This window comes from Rhamphochromis longiceps, linkage group LG3 (assembly GCF_057381845.1).
Source record: "Rhamphochromis longiceps isolate RC_006_pf linkage group LG3, R_longiceps_female_GT1.1, whole genome shotgun sequence".
In the NCBI taxonomy this organism is placed as follows: domain Eukaryota; kingdom Metazoa; phylum Chordata; class Actinopteri; order Cichliformes; family Cichlidae; genus Rhamphochromis; species Rhamphochromis longiceps.
The window spans coordinates 9,157,267-9,176,774 of NC_140559.1; the positions used below are offsets into that span (position 1 = coordinate 9,157,267).

At 43.5% G+C, this 19,508-nt stretch overlaps 3 protein-coding genes across 3 annotated transcripts in view; all 3 read left to right on the top strand.

Annotated features, from left to right (window-relative positions):
• LOC146672794 (protein AF-9-like) overlaps window positions 1-15,209 on the top strand; it is a 45,602-nt gene extending 30,393 nt beyond the window's left edge. The window contains exons 3-7 of the mRNA XM_085389469.1: window positions 12,332-12,458; window positions 13,264-13,360; window positions 13,472-13,534; window positions 13,677-13,748; window positions 14,116-15,209. Coding sequence (XP_085245595.1) covers window positions 12,355-12,458; window positions 13,264-13,360; window positions 13,472-13,534; window positions 13,677-13,748; window positions 14,116-14,238 — 459 coding nt within the window. The 5' untranslated portion in view covers window positions 12,332-12,354 and the 3' untranslated portion in view covers window positions 14,239-15,209. The remainder of the gene's footprint in view (window positions 1-12,331; window positions 12,459-13,263; window positions 13,361-13,471; window positions 13,535-13,676; window positions 13,749-14,115) is intronic.
• Window positions 1-19,508, top strand: part of LOC146672785 (protein NLRC3-like) — a 203,600-nt gene that overhangs the window by 106,554 nt on the left and 77,538 nt on the right. The gene's annotated exons all lie outside the window — the stretch shown is intronic.
• On the top strand, window positions 3,073-5,756 carry LOC146672795 (focadhesin-like). Its single transcript, XM_085389456.1, has 4 exons — window positions 3,073-3,172; window positions 3,269-3,396; window positions 5,259-5,385; window positions 5,500-5,756. Exons 1-4 carry the CDS (start codon window positions 3,104-3,106, stop codon window positions 5,665-5,667), a joined length of 492 nt encoding a protein of 163 aa, XP_085245582.1. The 5' UTR covers window positions 3,073-3,103; the 3' UTR covers window positions 5,668-5,756.

Consider the following 19,508-nt stretch of genomic DNA (forward strand, 5'->3'; position numbering starts at 1 on the left):
TGAGTACGGCTGCATCGTTACCGATTTGTAGAATCATTTTGATTCGATACAGGATCCGATTCAATTTGATTGGAATCTGGAAAGTTTTGCCTCAGTCAGAAATATTACAGTTCTGATCATTTAACAGTATATATCCATAATTTCGTATCTATTAAAAGAAAGCTGACACATGTGAGACTTAATTAGAGATGTAAACAGAGAGTTATGAAACCTGCAGCTGCAGAAGCCAGCGAAAAAAAAAGAGGCAAACACAGCGCGGACACGACGACACACCAAAATCTGATTCTGACGCGTCGGGTCCGCGCTCTGCGTTTACGTTTGTATGCAGAATCCGTAAACCTGCTCCCAGTTACTGTTTTAGCTGTTTGGTGTTTGACGACATGTTGTGAGGTTTAACCTGAGATGCTGGCGTTTCAGGCATAATAACGTTAATTTACAAATCGACACGGGATTTTAATGAATCAATATCACTTTATTCAATTTAGTATGGATTGTAATCAGAAAAGCGATAATCAAAACCCATCCCTAATCAAGAACTTGCAAAGTAAAAACATGATCTATGTCAGGTAGCCCTTTTGTTATTTACATTTAAAAAGAGGATTAGTGTTACTGTGCGCTGGCTGAGTCGGTTTCTTTTCTTAGAAATAGTTTCTCCTGCCCTGGAGAAAATCCACTTGCATGGAATAGAAGAGGCTGTGGAGTGCAGGAACTACACTGCAAGCTGGTAGATATGCAGGTATTCCTGGGTCCTGCAGACTATCACCCAAAAACAATAAACAAAATGATTTTCTAAACTGTAGCAATGTAATGTACGTATAGTGTCAAATACATTTTTGTAGTCTTCATTAGCTTTAATTCACATGGAAGTGTTCCTAAAGTCATATGCTGTAATGATATTTACATTATGAAAACATGATTTTGGACATTTCAGGTTTTTCACTTCGGCAGATAAAATGAATTGAGCAAAATCAACTCAAAATATTCCCACACGCCATAACGTCCTCTCTTCCTCGCTGGCTCCATATCTGTCAGTGGAATGATCACCTCTTCGCTATCTGTCACCATCAACACACTCCACGAATCCAGTGGATGATTCACTTCCTTATATCCGTTTGAATCAGGTACCGAAGCAGTTACGTGCGTAATGAAGCTTCGGACGTCACTGGTCACGTGACTTTTGCCAAACGAAGCAAACCTCGACACAGTGCTTCTGAACCAGTGTGTTGTTTTTTTCGACACACGCTCCGGAGCGTCAGCTTCAAGCGGGCCATCACTAGTGCACGCCATATAAACATTGGAAGGTGTGATGGAAAAATAAATACATTTAATAAAGAAACAATATTGAACAATAAGTAGAATATTTTAAAGTAGTGACTGTAAATTAAACTAAAGTGAATCAACGGGTGGTGAGGTGTGGAGCTTACCATGTGTGGCATGCCATCACAACTGCACAAAGTTGGCCTTTATGGAAGAGTGGCAAGAAGAAAGCCATTGTTAACAGAAAACCATAAGAAGTCCCGTTTGCAGTTTGCCACAAGCCATGTGGGGGACACAGCAAACATGTGGAAGAAGGTGCTCTGGTCAGATGAGACCAAAATGCAAAATGCTCTGTGTGGAAAACTAACACTGCACATGACTCTGAACACACCATCCCCACTGTCAGATATGGTGGTGGCAGCAGGGACAGGGAAGCTGGTCAGAGTTGATGGGAAGATGGATGGAGCCAAATACAGGGCAATCTTGGAAGAAAACCTCTTGGAGTCTGCAAAAGACTTGAGACTGGGGCGGAGGTTCACCTTCCAGCATGACAACAACCCTGAACATAAAGCCAGGGCAACAATGGAGTGGTTTAAAACAAAACATATCCATGTGTTAGAATGGCCCAGTCAAAGTCCAGATCTAAATCCAATCGAGAATCTGTGGCAAGATCTGAAAACTGCTGTTCACAAATGCTGTCCATCTAATCTGACTGAGCTGGAGCTGTTTCAAAGAAGAATGGGCAAAGATTTCAGTCTGTAGATGTGCAAAGCTGGTAGAGACAGACCCTAAAAGACTGGCAGCTGGAACTGCAGCAAAAGGTGGTTCTACAAAGTATTGACTCAGGGGGGTGAATAATTACGCACACCCCACTTTGCAGTTATTGATTTGCAAAAAATGTTTGGAATCATGTATGATTTTCGTTCCACTTCTCACGTGTGCACCACTTTGTGTTGGTCTTTCACCTGGAAGTCCAATGAAACTGATTCATGTTTGTGGCTGTAATGTGACAAAATGTGGGAAAGTTCAAGGGGGCCGAATACTTTTGCAACCCACTGTATTTTACCTACACATACATTCTTGTATTTAGACAACACCTGAGGGATAAAACAAACTGTAAATGTCTCCAGCTGGTGTTAACAGCACCACTAACACATCTGTGCTGATGGGGTGTGTGTATCTGTGATCTACAGCTCATGTCTGTCACATCAAATGCAGCTGAGTTTATGTAGATCCATAAAGCACAGCTGATCGTCCTGCGCTGTCTGTGGTCCTGAAATGAACCTAATAAACAAAGATGTGTTTTTGAGGTTTATCAGTGTAAAAGCAGAGATCAGACTGATGTCCATCAAATCTCTGTGACGCCATCTCTGTGCACAAATGAATGGCACAATATCAAGAGCAACAAATCAAACACTGCATTAAACAAACTGTGCTAAATATTAGCACCATTAGCAGGACACTGTGTGTGGCAAATGTTGGTAAATCAGTTTGTGCACATAACTGAAATGTTCCCCTCTCGATGTTTAGCACTTTGACAAAGGAACAAAGAGAAATTCCCACGTCTTCCACACAGTTTTCTCTGTGTGAACACAGACAGTGTTTCTTGTACCCAGTTTGTAGGAGCTGGGATTGGACTCCACCACAGCAGCCTCTGTGTGGGATAGATGCAGTGCTCTGTAGTATAAAGCACTCTGTCAGTGAGCTGGACTCTCCAAACCAGCAGTCATCGTCTAACATCTGCCTTCTTCAGCTGTAACCGTGTGTTTCTCTTGTAAACTTGGCTCTGATCATATGTGCTGTAATATTCCAGCTTTGCTTCCCGATCGTGCTGCACAGTCTGCACATGCTGGCCGGCTCCCCCAAGCTGAGAGCAGTGGGACTGCGCCTCATGACCGCTCTGTGGAAAAAACAGGTTTGCAATAATAACGCATTACTATAAATGTCATATTCATGTGTTCAAAGCTTCTGTTTGTCTTTGATTGTGTGCTGCTTTGGTCATGTCTGTAAGGACCGGGTCTACCCAGAGCTGCAGCGTCTAATGAGCCAGCAGGACAGCAGGGTGGTGCTGGGGAGGGACGCCCAGTGGGAGCAGATCCTGGCCAGGGCCGCCTGTGTCAGGGACATCTGCAGAGAGAGGTGGGTCCTCCCATACTTACAGAAACAGTGGGCACTTCCTACATTCACTGGTTCATTCATTCAGTGGACTTTGCATGCACAGTGCAGACAGTGTGAGCTTCCAACACCAGGATTCTTCATCTTCCCTTCTAATGAGTAATAATCACTGACTGGACTCTCCATAGATGTTTCTGCTCAGCAAGCTGATGAAAGTTCAGAAACATAGAAATATTTGTTTTTTCAGTCACATCACATCAACTTTGCTTGTTAAGATAAATGAATGCACTTTGTAGCTTTGCAGTGAATGAAGCCTCAGCTCAACGCTCCACTGAGTCCCTGTTTCTCCAAAAATCAGCAGGAGTCCAGTTTTAAATATTTCCGTACAAATGTCCAGAGCAGCTACACGTGCCTGAATCCAGAAGGATCAAAGTCTTACAAAGTTCAGTTCAAACAGAGAGACTGAGAGGCAGCTAACTTCCTGTCTCTGCCAGACTATCAAAATAAAAGCATACATTTGAAGTCTGTAAGCACTGCTTCCCATATAATACAACTCTAAGCAAGTGAGCCATAACTTTATAGTTTTAACTTTAATCCAAACTATATTCATCATATAAACTCCACAAACTGCATCCAGGCCTTTATGGCCTTTATGTGTGTTGATGAAATAAAACGATGATTTTATTTGATTATTTCCTTTGTTCTAACCAGCTGGTGCACACTGTTCATCCTCCCGGGGCCTGTTACGCCTGCTAACATGTACATGCAGCTTTTTTAGCAGCATTAGTGAAAACCTGGGAAACCCTCTGGATATATGCTACAGTACAAATTTAGCAAATCATTGAGCTGTTTCGTTGTTTTCACAAATGCTTACGTTTTTCTTCCCCTGCCAGTGGCGGACTCCCTCAGGTATCGGTGCGTTGGTGGTTCTTTGTGTCTGGGGGTGGGCGTCCAGGTACACACTGGCTCACTCCTTGGCGGCCGCTTATCGGGGCCTGGAACCTGGGGCTCGCTCGGGCCACTTCGGAGGTGGGGTGCCCCCGGCCTCTCGGCCTGGGGCTCGGTCACTCAGGCACAGCTGGCTGCCGGCGGAGCTCACGGGCGCGTCACTGCAACTCCCCCTGGCTTCTGTGGCGCGGCTGCCCCTCTGTTGGTCTTCCATGGTCTCTTGTGTTCTGGGGGCCTCTGGATGTCTGGAGTTTTGATCTCCTCCATACCTGCTTCATACCCTGGAGGACGGGGCTGTGGCCCCCCCACACTCCCTAGCAGATCGTTACATGGAGAAACCTTTGGAATACAAGCACGCTGATCCACACAGGTATGCACACAGGTGTTCACTGCTCGTGGACTTAAATTACACCTTTCTTGGCTGCTACTTCGAAGCACATCTGTCCTGCGTGCTGCACAACAACATTGAATATTTAGTATTTACTGCTGTTTACACTAAGCTAGATTAATGCGATGGTGTTGTGTTTAGTATGTTGCTTTGTTTTTTTTGGTTTTTTTTGCTTGTTTTCTATTCTTCTCTCAACAGGTGATCCAGGAGATTTTTATTTTTTTTGTTTTGTATTGTTTAACATTGTAACATGTAACATTGTTTTTCCTTTCCTTCCTCTTTCTTTCTCCCTTTCCTATCCCTCACTCATGTCTGTCAAAAAAAAAAAAAAACAAAAACAAAAACAACAACAACAACAAATGCTTACGTTTGCTTTTATTGTAAAACATTTGCAGCCATAAGAGTTTGCAATGATAAGAAGCTGTGTTTGGCATTTACTTACTTACACGTGTCCTGGCACTTTTAATGCTTTTTTCTTAAATAAAAATGGTAACAAAATTAGAAGAAACACATTTCCCACTTTGTTCACGCTGATGTGTGTGTTAACCAGGCCTTACCAGCATGCAGGGGACATGGTGGCTGCCATTTCACTCACTTTAAAACAGTGCAACAGACCAGACCTGGTAACCCCGGCTGCTCTCGTTCTGCAGGGACTACAGGAGCTGTGTCGAGCAGAGGTACCTCGCCTGTCTCCATTTGTCTCTTTAAATTCAGGAATCATCATTTTTCTGGATCATAACTTTTGAATCTTTTCCAAAGTTCTGGTCTTAAAACAAATCTTTCTTTCTCAGGTGGTGGATATTATCTCAGCATGGAGAACTGTTTGGCCTGAGCTCAGCTGTCACTCACAGCCAGAGGTGGTTCAAGCCATCGCTGAGCTTTTGGCTCTGGTGCCTCAGCTCACAGTTAAATCAGAGCAGTACGAGGTGCGTCGTAACGTTCATGTTGCTCTGTGTTGAGGAGCTAACAGAGCGACACAGGAACTCCACCAGGTTATGTTTTTCTCTGTGGTTCTGTCTGTAAACAGGACTCTCACCAGCTGTTTGTATATTCTAACCTCACTGTAGAGTCACATCTCTACATCACTGTGTTTGGTAGCTAAAGTTAGCACATCAATGTAAAGCTGGGTAGAAGCACAAAGTACAGACGTGTGAGGGCCCAGTCCTCAGAGTCCTGCTCTGGCCGGACTTCACAGTAACTAATAAATGGATCAGCGAGTGTGAGCATCTTTTTAAAAACAGAAGTTTTGCTAATTTGTTGCTCTGGAGGATTCAACACAGTGCAGCAGTGGCCGTCCCAGCAGATGAATCCTAGACCATGCAGTGCTGCTTGTTGGAAAGCTTTCCTCCTCTCTAACAATGATATGGCAGTACAGCTTAGGTTTGCAAAGTTGCATCTAAACAAACACAAGACCAAAGGCCAAAACCAAACATGGCGTATTAGCACAGGACATCTGATAGACTCCCCCCCATCATCCTGACTGACACCCCCATCACCTCTGTGGACTCATTCCGATTCCTGGGTACCACCATGACCCAGGACCTGAAGTGGGAGCCCACCATCACCTCCGTCATTAAGAAAGCCCAGCAGAGGATGTACTTCCTGAGGCAGCTGAAGAAATTCAACCTGCCAACACGGACGATGATGCAGTTCTACACTGCAATCATCGAGTCCATCCTCACCTCCTCCATCACCGTGTGGTACGCTGGAGCCACTATCAGGGACAAACAGAGACTGCAGCGTGTTGTGCGCTCTGCTGAGAAGGTGATTGGCTGCAGACTCCCATCTCTGCAGGACCTGTACACCTCCAGGACACTGGGGCGTGCAGCTCGGATCTCAGCTGACCCTTCTCACCCTGGACACAGTCTGTTTGACCTGCTCCCCTCAGGCAGGAGGCTCCGGTCCATTCGCACCAGAACCTCTCGCCATAAGAACAGTTTCTTCCCCTCTGCTGTCGGACACATGAACAATAACCGTATGACTGGTCCCACCACTAACACATGACCCTACGCTGTGTCACTGCATCATTCCATGTTTGCACTGATCACCACCTGCACTCATGTATATATCATGTATATATCTATCTACTTAGCACTTTTAATTCTTATTCTTATTTTTATTTTTATATCTATTTAAGCATTTATGACAGTATGATTGCACTAAGCACCGCAGCAATTTCCTAATGTTGTAAACCTGCTCAACATTTGGCAATAAAACCCTTTCTGATTCTGATTCTGATAGGGATGCTTTTGGGTTGCAGCCACAGGACCTGCGCAGCACCTTGCAGTCACTGAGTCAGACACAAATTTCTCTGCTGTGTGAACTTAAGCTTAGAGAAAATCGGTGAATGTGAAATAAAACCAACGGCTAAACCTCCTTAGGAAACTCAACTCCTTTGGAGTCAGCACACCCATCATGATGACTTTTTACTACGCCTTCCTGGAAAGCATCATGACCTTCTCCATCAGCTGCTGGTCCCACTCCCTCAGCCTTCATACAGGAACAGACTGCAGCATCAGTGTGCTCTAAAATCATTGGCCTGCCTGTCAGAACTCTGGCAGGTTTTCATCAACAGGCCCTTAGACAGGCAGCCAAAATCATCAACGACCCCTCTCACATTCTTCACCCTGCATTTCAATGGCTCCCCTCTGGGCGACGCCTCCGCTGCATTTCCTGCAGGACTGAGAGGAGGAGGAGCGCCACCTTTGTCCCCAAAGCAGCTCTGCTTTTTAACTCCAGCTGATAAGAACATTTCCCACACCAGAAACATAAACTACACTCTTATACTACCAACACTTTACTCACTTTTAGTCACTTACAGTTATTTATTCACCTTCAGTCACTTTAATTTTAAAACTGTGTAATTTTAAAACTGTATATTCTGTGTATTTATTATCTCACTTTTATTGTGCTTATCTTCAACGTCATGCTGCTCTGTTGTATGTTAATTGGCCCTTGGGGATAAATAAAGTCTCTCTGATTCTGGTCTTGTTTTTTTATATATTGGTAGTTTCATAGGTTTCGTATTTGTTTTCTTTTACATCATATTAAAATTTATAAATATATAGATTTAAATATATTTGTGTATTCATGTCTGGATTGTGTTTGGTTTTCTTTTATTTATTTCTGCTGTGGTTGTTGTGTATTACTATTTAAATTGTCTTTTTTCCATTATTGTAATTGTGTCTAAAGTTTGATTTGAATGAAAGTTACACTCAAATGCTTTCAGTGTTGCTGTGTTGAGTGTTTGCATGTTTAATGTTTGTATGGAAGACACAGAAAGACATTCGGCTAAAGAAATCTGTGCTAGAGGGACTTTAAAAAAATAAATAAACAGAATGTAAATAATGATGTTTAGTATTTGAGATGGAAGCTGTTTCTACAGGATCCTGATGGACACTCAAAGGTTTATAAAATGTTCTCATTATTTGTTTGCAGCAGAATATCAACCGATGTGAACCAAAACAACAAAAGTGTACAAGTGTGTGAGACTACAAATTCTAGAATCAGAACTGCTGATTTCATTACTCTGAACTTTTAAAGGCAGGTTTTGTATCTGAGAGCAGGGACACTTGCTGTGTTCAGTGTGACTCGTCTCTGCAGAAGGTCAGGGCTCTGATAGTTGCAGTTAGCGGGTGACTTACTGGGCAGGTGGATCCTGAGTGTCTGTTGGAGTCAGGGTTCATTATGGTCCTGGTTGATTTAAACTGTACAGGCACATGTGTTCAGTGCCATTCAGCAAACCAGCAAACAGCCGCCTCGCACACATGCGTGTGCTCAGCAGCACCGTAGAAGAATTTAATTCACTTGTTAATGACTTTTCTTTTCAACAAATCAACAACAGCACAGGACAAAGGGGGGTGGGTGGTGGGGTGTTGAGATGTAATCAGATAAATCTGGAATATTAACTGTGATAACAACAATTATCCTAATAGATCTTCAGCTGCTTGTTGGGAGAATCTGGGAGAGGAAAACTAACGTGAGCACAAAGTGTCTGAATGTTTTCCCATCGTCACTTTCCACGATGCACAGAGGACAGGGCTGGGGTGATGTCAGGATGTGACGAGACTATAGTGAGTCCAACTGTTGTGTTACACAGGTGGAAGTATTCAGTCTGGCAGTGTGAAGCTTAAACAGTGTTTTTAACATCACTTTAGGTCCAGCTGACATAAACTTATCACACTCACTGGTAGAAATCAAAGAAAGCAAAATGATGCGTCCAACAGTCTGTTGTCATGCAAGCGTAACACCAAGTACACAGTGGTAGCCTAACACTTATTGTGTGCCCTGTAGAGACTGTGGTATGGTTGTCATAAGGTTGCTACACTGTTTGGATTAAACGCTCCTTAGCAGCAGGATCGATATTGAACAGTGTTGTTTCACCGCCTCCAGCTGACATGCAGCACCCCTGCACACAGGCAGACACACAACCTCTTTCCTCACTACGACACATGTAGCTGACATTCACAACAATGCACAGCACTCAGCAAAACTCCAATGTAAAGAAAACTGAAGTGTTACACAGTTACCATAATCGTTAACCTGCTTGGTGGGAATTTAACATGCTCACGATTTGAGATAATTAGCTGTTATCATTAAAGTGGACATGAAACGCTACATGTATGAAGGCTAATTTACACCACTGAGCCCTGCTCTCAAAGGTAACGCTGTCTGTGCAGCTCGATTTAAGAAGTAAGTGCTTAAAGTTTAAGTTTATATAACACGTTTACCGACATCAGCATGTGATGTCACTGGGTTGGTTAGTTTATGTTAGCTTACTAGTAGCTCGGACCATGCCTCTCCTCAGCCAGGGCTCAGCTATTGCCCATTGTTGGAAGTGGGTGGGCCCGAGTCCCTAACGCCCCATGCAGGACTTGCCAATGAGTCTTGGTACTATACCATGCTGGTATAGCCAGACCTTGAATTTGCCTGGTATGCCTGAACCTGCATCTTATGTAGCCACTCTACATCGTGCTCCTGCAGTGGATGAACTCTCATTCCCAGCCCGCTGGCACAGACTTTCCCGGGAAGGCTGAGGAGAGTGATCCCTCCTACATATTCTAATATAAACCATAAGCTTTATTATTGTAAAATGGAAGCATTAACTAGCTGTGTATATCATATTGTCTGCAATCATACTGGTACAAATTCTTACGTGATACAAAACTGTCGTACTGAGATATCATTGCTATAGCAACACCAGGTGGTTATGATCCCTAGTGCATGTAATTAAGAGACAAGCCTGGGCATGTCTGGGAGTGAGAGCCACATGTGTCAGTCTGCAGTGGAGCAACTTCAGGAACCTCCAACAATCACAGTGCTCTGCAACATATGCAAGAACCTGTTTCAGCCCTTCAGGTGAAAAAACTGTGCGCTACAGTCAGGCTGTGTGTGACCCAAATGTAAACAAATGACTCCACCAAGTGTGGCTGAAGGACGTCATGTGACAGGAAGAGCAAACAGTGGATGAAAGTTACTGATACAGTACATGGTGCAAGACCAAAGCAGCAGGTTAAAAAGCTCAACTCATGACCCAACATCCCAGGTAGAAGAGAGTCTTCAGTTTTATTGTGAAAATATTGTGCAGGTTCCTAAAAAGTCACAAGGTTAAGTTACTTTAGTTACTGTTTAACAAAAGTTTCCAGGCCAAACTACGACTGTTTCTATACTACATTTGACTTATTCTGTGTTGCAGTGCCGTGCCACTTTCACGCTGCTGCAAACGGCGCTGTGTCATCAGTGACAGTAGCTCATTGGAAGCAATCATGGGATGCCCTTCATTTAATCAAACTTAGAAATGCTGCCGAAAATATCTTTTTGTGTAAATGATCAGAAACATTATTACCACAAATCTTCTTAAAGTATCACTTTGAGCCTGTAAACAAACGGGCACAGCCCTGGTTTATAAACTTTTACTTTGAGTCAGTTCAGAAAGTTGAAGACGTCGTAAGAGAGGCTGCGAAATCATTTTGAGATTGAAGAACATGAAAGAATCATGTTGTTTTCCTGAGCAATGAGAACAATTGAAAACCAGAGCTGTAAGTCAGCTATGTAGAGTTCGAGATGTGTGCGTGTTCCCTTTGAAAGTCAGATCTCCACATTTGCTGAGCTTTACAGTACCAACGTCACAATTAGGGCTGGGCCATATTATACCGTTCACGGTAATACTGGTATAATGTTGGGCAACGATAGGAAAATGAAATATCGCGATAGAATATGAGTAAAACGCGCATGCGCAATGCCTTTGTTTTCATACGCACATGGCCGATTGTTGAGTGAAACAGATGAACCAGAATTGGTTTGTAAAAATGTTGCAACTTCAGTGATGTGGAACTGGTTTGGTGTTTGTCCGTCAGATACACGACAAAGCACATTTTTTTTGCAGAACATGCAAGCGGCCGTCGTTATTGTCGTATTTGTCGGACTAAGATGCTCTTAAATCTGGGAGTAATCTGGGTCCTAAACTCTGTATGCTTCAGGTCAAACGAACACTGCAGCATCACTGAGAGTTAAAAACTGTCTAAATTCTTTCATCTTTAATAAAACGATCAGCATTGCTGCTTTACCAGGTGTAACTATGAAGTTTAACTTCCAGGCATCCATGAAAACAAAATTTATTACATTTAACGGAGTTAGAAGTTAGCAGGGAGCTAGCGGAAGTTAGCTCGCTAGTTTCGCTAGTTACCTAAGCATGATATTGCATGTTCTGACAGAGATTTCTGAAAAAAATCAAACGTACAGCTCTGCTATCACTTCCAACATAAATGAAGACAGGAAACTAAACAGCAGTGACGTTTGTAGGGTTACTGAAGTTGGGCTAGCTGCTATATAATGATGTGCTACGTGATCGCTAGCGACACAGCTATGTTAGCATAACATAAACAGTGAAGCTGGAGGACGAACACTAACACTTTTCCACTTATAAAAGTTAACGTTCCTGATAGTTAGAGACAAATGCAATCGCATGGCAGGATGCTGTAAACGGACCAAACTTCAGTCAGGAGAACAGCTGAGATAATCCATCCACAATACGAGGTTAGTCATTAATATACTGCAACAACATGCAGCTGCCAGAGAATTCAACATTAATGAATCAATGGTACAGAAGTGAAGGAAGCAAGAAGAATGAGTTTAATAAAGTTTGATTTATCTGACTGCTTTGTTTCGCTTAATGTGCCTTATAATCCCATGCATACGTACTGCACACTGCAGTTTAATGTTGCAAAGCACCTCTTTTTAACTTCAGTGGATATTATACATGGTTATGCTCAGGATATGTCAGCCCATTTCTACTGGAAATGCCTTTTGGTTAAACTTTCAGCAAGGAATTTGCATTTGCACTGTTCCATTTTTATAAAGCTTTAATGTACATAAAAACCAGCTTCTTGTTTAAGTGAAAATAAATGGAAGGTTGTCTTTTTGCGCTAGTAATGTTGTGGAGTTGTATTTTGTCTCGCATCAATTATATCGTCAGTTATATCGTTATCGCAAATTTTCAAATATATATCGTGATAAATATTTTTGGCCATATCGCCCTGCTCTAGTCACAATCTGCAGCTTTCTGCTTGTATTCCTGAGGTTTAAACTGCAATGACTGAGGCTTTATTGAACTGTTCCACTCAGTGCTTGGCCCGCTGCAGTCAGTGATGCAGGATCTGCACTCAGACGACGACGACGATTCAGAGGACGACAACGACGACGTGGATTCAGACACGGATCGAGCAGCACACCTCGCACACCACCAGCACAGGTTAGTAGCCCGAGGGCAGCTTTTCGAATGGCTGAACCGCACACTAGTTTAGTTTCATAGAGCTGTGTGCAGACATTGGTAATGAATTCCTTCTAACCAGGATATTGCTATTATGAGGGCTACTTTGTATCTCACATGTTTGTGCAGTAGAGCCAGCCTTTAACAACAAACCTGTAAAATGATGAAGAGCCGCTATTTAAATCTTGGTTAAAATTGCTTGGGACAGTTTCTAAAGGTTCTTTCAACGTGCCTTTTACTAACTTTTCAAGTATTTCATGTAAGCTCTTTCCAACTCTCTCCACCATCCTGTTGGTGGAGGCGTGCCGTCAACCTTGGCCAAAAAGCATAACTTAACCAGATCGTCTCCGTCTCCAACAGTTGACCGGTTTTCTATCATCTATGCCAGGGGTGGGCAATTCCAGGCCTCGAGGGCCGGTGTCCTGCAGGTTTTAGATGTGTCCTTGATCCAACACAGCTGATTCAAATGGATAAATGACCTCCTCATGATGTCTTGATGCTCTCAGAGGCCTGGTAATGAACTAATCATGTGATTCAGGTGTGTTGACCCAGGGTGAGATCTAAAACCTGCAGGACACCGGCCCTCGAGGCCTGGAATTGCCCACCCCTGATCTAGCAGGCCCCTCCCTGACACTGATTCTGCGAGAGTCATCTTCCTGTTAAAGACCGTCCTTCGTCCCCACTCTCTCACATGCTGCTCATGGGGGATTTTTCATTGTTAGCGGTTTTTAGCTAACAGCTGAGACAACAGTTTTAATGTCTTTGTTTTTTGTGACTTCATACTTAGGATTAGTTTAAGTGATGGCAGCAGAAGTGACAGCTCCTCCCATTCCCCGCTGTCGTGCAGTGAGGCCCCGCCCTTATTAAAGTCTACTAATAACCAGGTAATCATATCAGTAATATACTGGCTTATGTCTTAGATCAGCATGATTGAAAGCCACAGTATCCAGGTGTGTGCGTGACCCTGGGTGACTCTTTGCTCTTCTGTCTGTCAGATAGTGGAAGTAAAAAGTCCCACCAAGCAGAGCAAGCAAGACAAAAGCATGGAGTGTGATAAGGTGAGAACGAGTGTCTTTGGTTTTTAGATGTGGAGTAGACTAGTAAATATTCTGAAATATAGAAAGTGTTGTTATGTCTTGGGGTTTGTTACCATCAGCCACTGCTACATCATGACAGCCGTGTTTGCTGTGTGCTTTTCAGGTTTACCTGGATGAGCTGGTGGAGCTGCATAAAAGACTAATGACACTAAGAGAAGGTCACATACTGCAACAGGTGAGCTGATGTCAGCAGTGTCCGATACGTCCATCAGACGCAAACCCACTTCTACAAAGTTTGGGATCCGTGTCAGATGTAAAAACTGAATTCAGTGATTTTCAGATCTCAGATTTTATTCACACGGTTTAAATCGACCAGTTGAGGAAACACGTTAGCGCAGGTCGAAGCTCTCTTCTGATTGGCCAGCTGAGAGCGTGCTGTGCCTGTAGCAGATGACTGCATAAAGAAATCTGCTTGTTTAAAATAAATATTAGACCTTAGACGAAATAATAATGATGAAGTAGTAATGTAGAACAATAGTTAATAGTTGCAGACTTTACTTTGACCCAGCCTGTGCCCACCACTCTCACTTTCTGTCTTGCAGATTGTAAACCTGATTGAAGAGACTGGACACTTCCACATTACAAACACTACGTTTGACTTTGACCTTTGCTCTTTGGACAGAAGTACAGTAAGGAAGCTGCAGAGCTATCTCGGGACGTCCTGAGGCACACAGCAGTTGGGTGCTGGATCCGAGCCTCTGACTCGTCCTGTATCAGTTCCAGCTGTAGTTGGCGTGTCTAAACCTCACAGTGGGTCCAGCCTGCTGCTTCGACCCCCCCGAACAAAGAGTTCACCCTGCTGCAGAAATCGGGGGTAGATGTACGAGATCAGGATGTCAGCAGGCAACAATCTGAAAGCTTGATATGAAGGGTTGGTGGGTGGGAGTGATTCTGCTGCCATGTATGTTGTTGTTTATCGTGACAAGTGCATGATCAACTTTGCCTTACAACATTGTACGTCTTATTTATTAAATTTAATTTGCAGGTGTGTGTGCGTGTGTGTTGGGTGGAAAAAAGTGAAACAGGACTTTGAAGAGCTCTATAAGGCACAAGTCTGACCAGTAACACTACTCTGCTTCGGTCTCCGATCAGATATCCGAGTCATTCATTTCCCTGGGATCAAACAGCGTCCGCACAGATGCATCTCTGTTGTTCTGTTTTGTTGTGTGCGACCTCACAGTTTGCAAAGACGTGTGAAATATGAAGAAGAATCCAGCAGGAGGTCTGGATACAAAGTGACACATCATGGCGAGCGTGCTGAGTTGAGAGCGCCGTCGTCTGAAAACTAAAAGTTGAGAAGTTTCTCCAGTTTGTTCTGGAGTTAAAGCTTTAAAAAAACTTTATTTGTAAGTGTGTCTTTATTAAAGCCACCTTTATGCAAACTCTGAACTTTGAATCCACTGGAGCTTTACAAAAATCTTTGGCCTTGTCTCCTGCTGAAAGTGTCCTTCCTACATAGGAGTGTAGGGAGCACATTAACATAAAGGTCCTTCTGAGAATAAAGTGGAAATGTGCAGATTAGTTATTGCAACTAAACCTGATCCTGAAGCATTTCACCAGCTCACAGTGCAGCCGTGGCACTTAAAACGACTGTAATCGCCACATTTCAGTGTTTTTCTCTAAAAAGATTTTTGACTTTATTCTCAAAATGATCGACATTGTTTTTTAATCTTACTGTGGTCCTGTTACTCTGCTCTACAAAGTGAACTCATTTTACCAGCTTTAAATACCAGATGAACTCATGTCGGCTGCTTTAAAAACCTGTTTAATGTTGTTTAAACAGCAGGGCATGAATGGCTGCTCGCCTGTGCTGAGCACTCCTCTTTGGTACAGGAGAGCTGCCTCTCAGGAGGTCCTGCCCACTAAGCTTTTGCTTCTGATCGCCTGCCTAAGCACAGATCATGGGTTCAGTTGGTTCAGGATGTTTGTAGACAAAGATCCACTAACACGTGGAGTCATACAACCGACCCAAAACCTGCAGGAGGAACCGTTAACAGGTACTCTGAGGTGTGGATGTGTTTCACCTGTTAAATCAAAGCTCAGCGTGAGACGAGGCCTTTCTTGGAGTTGCCACAGGGACACGTGACAGTCTGATGAGGATGATTTCGTATTTTGAGGATTGAATGAACTATAAATGTTCTGTATGATGTGCAGATCGCACACATGTGGATGAGCTGGTTTTTGTATGTGCGTCTGAAGTAGCTGTGTACACTGTGCACAAATTGTGGTGTCAGGCCCAAAATGTTTGCTGTGTGCATCTTACAGCAGCCTCTGATCATTAGTTCAAAATATCAGCTTTTAGCTCCACCTAGTGGTAGCATGTTAAAACTGCTGCACAGCTCCCTGAAGTGGGAAATCCACAGTTAAATGATTTATCTCATCTTTATTCACTGCTTATATTAAGTTAATGTGAATGATGCATACAAAGCCCTGCCTTTGGTTCAAGCAGACTTACCCCACGATTCTGTGACCATCGTTACCCCCAAAGTCGATGTGTTTGCCTAAAAACATGTAAAATGTTGTTTCCTGGTTAAAGCAGTCACAGGACATCCCTCCGTACAGGAAGCTAAAATAGACTGATTGCCCCCTATTGGCTCTTAGTACAGGCCGACAGCTTCACCCTTCTGTACTACACCTTAAAATAATATAAACTCATCAATGACACTAATAAAAATGTGATTATCTGACCGGTTTTTGATGTGATGCTTTATAAACAGTGCGTTTCGTTATGGCTGACAGCTGCAGAGGCGCCTGTTTAGATTACAGTAACTGTTCTGCATCCTTAAAGCTAACCTGCCTGTTCCAACAACAAACTTAAGTAGTGCAGCTGCTAAACTGTAGTGATGCACTCAGAGCCTGGAGACCCAGGCTGGTAAAATCAGTTCCCTCGTTTCCTACAAGCTAAACAAGCAAAAGTAGTTTTGGGTTTTTTGGACTGTCTTCATGTTCCTGCAGCTGGAGGATTGGTACCTTCTGTATTTAATTCCATAACAGAATCTTGGGCCATGGTCCTCAGCAAGAAAAGGGTGGAGTGCCCACTCCAGGTCACCCCACCCACAGCTGATCTCTTAGATGGACATTAACATCACCCACCCCTCACCAGGTTTTCCAACTGCTTTGTGGATAAGACGTCTTGGACGATCATCTTGGGTGTTGCAGGAAACAGCGGGATGTTTCATCCCGGGGATGGAGGTGCCATGTTTCTGCTGATGTTCTAAATGAGCTCATCTGCACAGCATAGTGGAAGCATGTGCTAGGATCATTGTAGTCTCCCCTTCATGCTACCATTGCTACTGCTATTGTAATCATTTATTTAAACAGCATTATCTCTGGTGGACACGATAAAGGCTTCATTACGAGCCACGAGGGTTTTGTGTTGCTTTTTTAAACTAAGAGGGAAAGTCCCCACTGAGACTCGTTTAAGCCATTCTCGTTTGAGAAAATGTAGCTGAGGGAGAGGAGCTGGGTACAAAGGAAGAGTGGAACCGAGGGGTGGGAGAACGCTTCAGCGGTCCGGCAAACACTTCCTCCAATAAAACTGGGAGACCTTCAAAATAACCTCCCGCAGAAGAGACACAGAGACATCGACTGTCACACTGGCATAAGGCCAAGGAAGTGAAAAGCTGCCCACCCACCAAACCCCACCCTCACCTCCACACAAACCTCTGCACATGATGACACATCTGCCCTTCCTCACTCGTATCACTGCCTGCAGCTGTGAAGGCAGGCTGCTTGGGGAAAACACACTTCCTTCACTTCTACACATAAGCAAGTGCAGCTGACTGATTTCATCGTAAATTGTAAACAAAATAAATATTAATTCATTTAAAAAAGTGTTCTTTGAGTTTCCTTGGCATATTGTTTACAAACAAGCACAGCGGATTTATCACTGAACACAGTAGTAGCTCGATCTGCATGTTTACAAACCCTTTGTAAGTAACAAAGTTCAAGCAGCCACATACAGACTCATCAGACTTTGGCTCAGTGACGTGAATCCATTGAGATGAAGCCTTGCAGATAAAGATAAAGATATCCAACATCAATAACACAGTTCCTTGAGGACTGCAGTGCTAATAGGACCGATGCAATGAATGCTACTATCATCAATTTGGTTAAATGGTTAATTACTCTAAGCTGGATAACTAAGCTAATAAAATATTAACCGATGCATCTCAAAGTTGGGACAGGGCCATCTCTACTGCTGACCATGAAACAGAGCTTTTGACCCACTGTTAGTTTAGTTTTGGTCATCATGCGACCTGCAGTCAGCTGAGGCTGAAGCAGTGATGTGGTCACTCAGTGAAAATGCAACATCCAGATGAACAGAATACACATGCAGGGATCTCAGCTGAAACGTTTGTTCTACTGTCCATAAAATATGGAAATATGAAGTTTTACATTTTAGAGCGTTCCAGCTTTTCTTGGAATTGAGATCGTGTCACGTTATGGCATTTATTCACCTCAAACATACAATATGCACATTGACCCACACAGAAATAACTGCAAAGTGAAGATAATCAAAATTAATGAAATCACACAAAAAAATCAGGTTCCACCTCACGAATAGTTTTTCCTCCTCAACTCATTCCCGTTTCTCCCACCGGGGAAGCTGACAACAAAGTGAAGACCACCAGAGTGTACGTGGCCTCTGTTTGCAGAGGGATCCTCGACCTCCCAGCCATTGTCATCAAATTTGCAAAGAGCTGCCATAATTCAAACACGTGCATGGATGCTATGCTTTTGGCTCGCTCGTGTCCGTCATTTCCCCTGTGGCCAATCATGTTGGCCTTCCTGTTGCTCTCCTGTGGAATTCTGGGTGGGGGGCATTTCTGTCTTCCTCCCTCCCCCACCCTTTTGCTCACAAAATGCATACGAATTAGCTGTTCAAAAAATTCAATCAAGTTATGTAAAGGACAAAAGCAAGCAGACTTCAAAGGGGCAGGATGAGGAGGCATGCTGCATACAAAGGCTCCAGACACTTCTTTCAGCACTCAGACCCCCTGCACCAGCAAAACGGACCCAGCCTCTTGGAACAAAGCCCGGTCCTGAACCTGGTCTTTGATTTCAGGGGTCTTGGCACTGCTCCTTCTTTGCTTTGTTCGTCTTGATGGAGCTACGCTGTGTAGCAAACCGTGACCCCTGCAGCCCACCCTGTTTGCATGAGGCAGCACACACAGTCATACATGCAGACAAAGCCAAACTGCCATAAAACAGGAAATAAGAAGAAAGCTGATAAGGGGAAAAAACCAGTGTGCTGACAATACAGTCTCATCTCTCACAGATTACAGGCACCGTGAGTGTTGCTGCTGCCTGTTCTGATAAATTAGTCATGTGTGATGGTGCGTCTGAACAAGGAAGCGGGAAGGGAAAGAAAAACCAAACTTAGAGTCCCCGCTCTCCTGGAAACCGCCTCATTGTCTGTGTTGTCCAACGCCGCATTTGTTTTTTAGCGTGCCAGTTTCTACTCCATTCTCAAGCTTTTATAAAAATCTAACATCGGATATGTTTATTTAATTTACTGGGGTTGTATTTGAAGAATTACTTGCAGTAAGTAACTGTGCACTTCTGGAAACGAGAGGCACAAGACACAAGCAGTCAGCTGATCCAAAAACAGCTACAGTAAGTACAGCAGGTCAAAGGTAAGGCAGGCTCTGCTTTGTTTTAGCTACTTTTACAGTTCAGCAAACTCAGACTAAACCAGGTAAATCTCAAACTGACTGTTTTATTAAGGTAGAAGTCCACAAGATGTGAAAAACAGCACAGTTTTTACAACACAGCTACCACCATGCTAATGTCTGCAGCCTGTTAGCAGCCCAAATGAAGCAGCAGCATTACTTAACAATACTGTGGTAATGAGCATCGACTATATAGTTTGGGCTGACCTAACTGCGTTTGTGTGTTTGTAGGGACAGAGATGAACAGGGAGACAGAATCA